We start from the raw sequence: 3,329 nt of genomic DNA on the forward strand, positions 1-3,329 counted from the left end.
CCGGCCCTCGGCCCCCATGGAGGGCGCCCTGCAGCTGCTGGGCCGGGAGGGCCACAGCGTGGCTCACAACGCCAAGCGCCACTACCACGACGCCTTCGTGGCCATGAGCCGCATGCGGCAGCGAGGCCTCCTGTGTGACATCGTCCTGCACGTGGCCGCCAAGGAGATTCGCGCGCACAAGGTGGTGCTGGCCTCCTGCAGCCCCTACTTCCACGCCATGTTCACGAGCAAGTACCACCCGCGGGGTCTGGGCAGCCCCGGGGCCCTGGGGTGTCCTGGGCCGGCCCCCTGACGCGCCGTCCTCGCAGATGAGATGACCGAGAGCCGCCAGACCCACGTGACGCTGCACGACATCGACCCCCAGGCCCTGGACCAGTTGGTGCAGTTCGCCTACACGGCAGAGATCGTGGTGGGGGAGGCCAACGTGCAGGTGACACTGCCGCTCCCCCCACGCCCCCCAGGCCTCCCCTGGCCTCCGGGGGCCTGAGCCTCTTCCCTGCCTCCCTGGCCGGCTGCTGCCTCGCCCTTGTCTCTGTGCCCCCCAGACCCTGCTCCCAGCCGCCAGCCTCCTGCAGCTGAACGGCGTCCGCGATGCCTGCTGCAAGTTCTTGCTGAGCCAGCTCGACCCCTCCAACTGCCTGGGCATTCGAGGCTTTGCCGACACGCACTCCTGCAGCGACCTGCTCAAAGCAGCCCACAGGTACGTGCTGCAGCACTTCGTGGACGTGGCCAAGACTGAGGAGTTCATGCTGCTGCCACTGAAACAGGTAACGCTTTGGCCTCAGACCCCGGGCCCCACCCCCATCCCAGCCTGGACCCGTGTTCTGGCCCCACCTCCATCCTCTGGCTCTCTCTCCAGCCCTGCCCTCGTCTTCTGACTCCACCCAAGCCCTGACTTCTGATTTCTGATCCCCTTCTGCCCCTCGAGAACCCTTGCCCGTAGCCCCAGTCCCCGATTCACATGCCCGAGGCCAGGTGGCTCTAGGCACCCAGAAGCCAGACCTGTGGCTCCTGGCCCTGCTTGGGCCCTCCTGTGGGAACACTGAGTCCTCTGGCCGGGCCCTCCCTCCTAGGCACCTTCTGGGCTCCTGGGGCCCACAGGACCCTCCCCCGAGCTCAGGTCGGAGGCCCCCATCCCCAGGTGCTGGAACTGGTCTCTAGTGACAGCCTGAACGTGCCTTCAGAGGAGGACGTGTACCGTGCCGTCCTGAGCTGGGTCAAACACGACGTGGACACCCGTCGGCAGCACGTCCCACGGGTGAGGCCGGGTCCCAGGGACCCCCTTGCTGTCTGGAGGCGGTTGCAGGTGGCTGGGGCCTGGTGTGCCCTGGCTTCTCTGGCATTCAGGGGCTCCGTGGGCGCGGTATGGGCATCTGGCAGGGAAGGGTCTCAGCCCGGGGCCAGGCGTGTCCAAGGATCCTGCCTGATCTTGGCACCCCCTGCACCCCAGCTCATGAAGTGTGTGCGGCTGCCCTTGCTGAGCCGCGACTTCCTGCTGGGCCACGTGGACGCCGAAAGCCTGGTGCGGCACCATCCAGACTGCAAGGACTTGCTCATCGAGGCCCTCAAGTTCCACCTGCTGCCCGAGCAGAGGGGAGTTCTGGGCACCAACCGCACGCGGCCCCGGCGCTGTGAGGGGGCCGGCCCTGTGCTCTTTGCTGTGGGTACGGCTGCCCGTCCCCTCCCTGCCACGCCCCTGCTGGTCTGCCATTGAATGCCCACCCCACTCTGCAGGCCGGCCGTTCCCTGCCGCTCTTTCCTCTGTCTAGAGGTCCCTCAAGGATCCGCAGAGCACGGCCAGCAGTGTGGCTCCCGCCCACATTCCCGACTCTATCTGCCCGCCTCCCTCTCCAGGTGGGGGGAGCTTGTTTGCCATCCACGGGGACTGTGAAGCCTATGACACACGCACCGACCGCTGGCACGTGGTGGCCTCCATGTCCACACGCCGGGCCCGGGTAGGAGTGGCGGCTGTTGGGAATCGACTGTACGCTGTGGGCGGGTAAGCGCAGAAGCCGTCTTGGGTCAGGGGTCTGGCACGTCCACCTCGCTAGTCTTGGCCAGCGGTGGGCTCCTTCTCTAGCTACGATGGAACCTCGGACCTGGCTACCGTGGAGTCCTACGACCCCGTGACCAACACGTGGCAGCCCGAGGTGTCCATGGGCACAAGACGAAGCTGTTTGGGTGTGGCTGCCCTGCACGGGCTCCTGTACGCGGCCGGTGGCTATGATGGGGCATCCTGCCTCAACAGGTAGTAGTCGGAGCTGGGGCCCCAGTGGCCACACGGGGCTCAACCGCCAGAGGTGAGGCTGTGTCACTACCACAGAGCTCCTGTCTGGCTCAGGCATGGGGGGGGCTCCCCAAGGCCTCTGCCCCCAAGGCCGCAGCAGCCCTCGGCCCAGGCTCCTGGCCATCCTGACCCAGCGCCCTCCTCCTCTCCGGCGTCCTCCACACCGGTCCAGGGGCTCAGGCCAGGGGCACATTCCCCTAGAATCGTCGGGGTAGCCAGTAGCCATGCCTACCAGCGGGCCCTCATCTACCCCGGTGACTGCCCAGCAAAAGAGTCCAGTCAGTCCATGAGCCTGGCGGGTCCTGGGCCAGGTCAGCCTTTCTGCCTTTGCGGAGGGTCAGTGCAGTCCTGGTGCCCACAGTGCGGAGCGCTATGACCCCCTGATGGGAACGTGGACGTCTGTCGCTGCCATGAGCACCCGGAGGCGCTACGTGCGTGTGGCCACACTCGGTGGGTGACAGGACCTGCCTCCGTGCCCCACCCGTCCCCGCCCTGGAAGCCCAGCACCAGCGGGAGCCCCATGAGTGTGTTGTCTTCCTGCAGATGGAAACCTGTACGCCGTGGGTGGTTACGACAGCTCCTCACACCTGGCCACCGTGGAGAAGTACGAGCCCCAGGTGCATAACGCACCCCTCACGGCCACCCCTTCCCAGGCCTGCTAGGGCTGTCCCACCCCCTGGGCACCCGTGTCCTCTGAGGGTCAGCCCTCCGTGTCTCACCCTGCTCCGGGCACCCCGTCCTGGAGTCCAGGCTCTGGCAGGGGCGGGGTGCCGTGATGGGTCTGCCTCCAGCCCTCCCGTCGCCTTCAGGTGAACGCATGGACGCCCGTGGCCTCCATGCTGAGCCGCCGCAGCTCAGCGGGCGTGGCAGTGCTGGAGGGAGCCCTGTACGTGGCCGGGGGCAACGACGGCACCAGCTGCCTCAACTCGGTGGAGAGATACAGCCCCAAGGCCGGAGCCTGGGAGAGCGTGTCGCCCATGAACATCCGCAGGTCAGCGGCCGGGTCGCGGCTGCCTGTGAGTGCTGCCGCCCCTCTCGCACC

General features: G+C 67.4%; 1 protein-coding gene across 1 annotated transcript; it reads left to right on the forward strand.

Annotated features, from left to right (window-relative positions):
* The first annotated feature begins 7 nt into the window (after positions 1 to 7).
* Positions 8 to 3,279, forward strand: KLHL17 (kelch like family member 17). The gene is made up of 10 exons (XM_021712425.1): positions 8 to 227; positions 309 to 430; positions 546 to 767; positions 1,142 to 1,258; positions 1,451 to 1,664; positions 1,855 to 1,999; positions 2,081 to 2,248; positions 2,649 to 2,737; positions 2,831 to 2,891; positions 3,097 to 3,279. The coding sequence occupies exons 1-10, from the start codon at positions 17 to 19 to the stop codon at positions 3,098 to 3,100; spliced, it is 1,353 nt and encodes a 450-aa protein (XP_021568100.1). The 5' UTR covers positions 8 to 16; the 3' UTR covers positions 3,101 to 3,279.
* Positions 3,280 to 3,329: the final 50 nt, after the last annotated feature.

Source organism: Carlito syrichta, unplaced genomic scaffold, assembly GCF_000164805.1.
Source record: "Carlito syrichta isolate Samal-C Ts95f unplaced genomic scaffold, Tarsius_syrichta-2.0.1 Scaffold303263, whole genome shotgun sequence".
Lineage (NCBI taxonomy): Eukaryota > Metazoa > Chordata > Mammalia > Primates > Tarsiidae > Carlito > Carlito syrichta.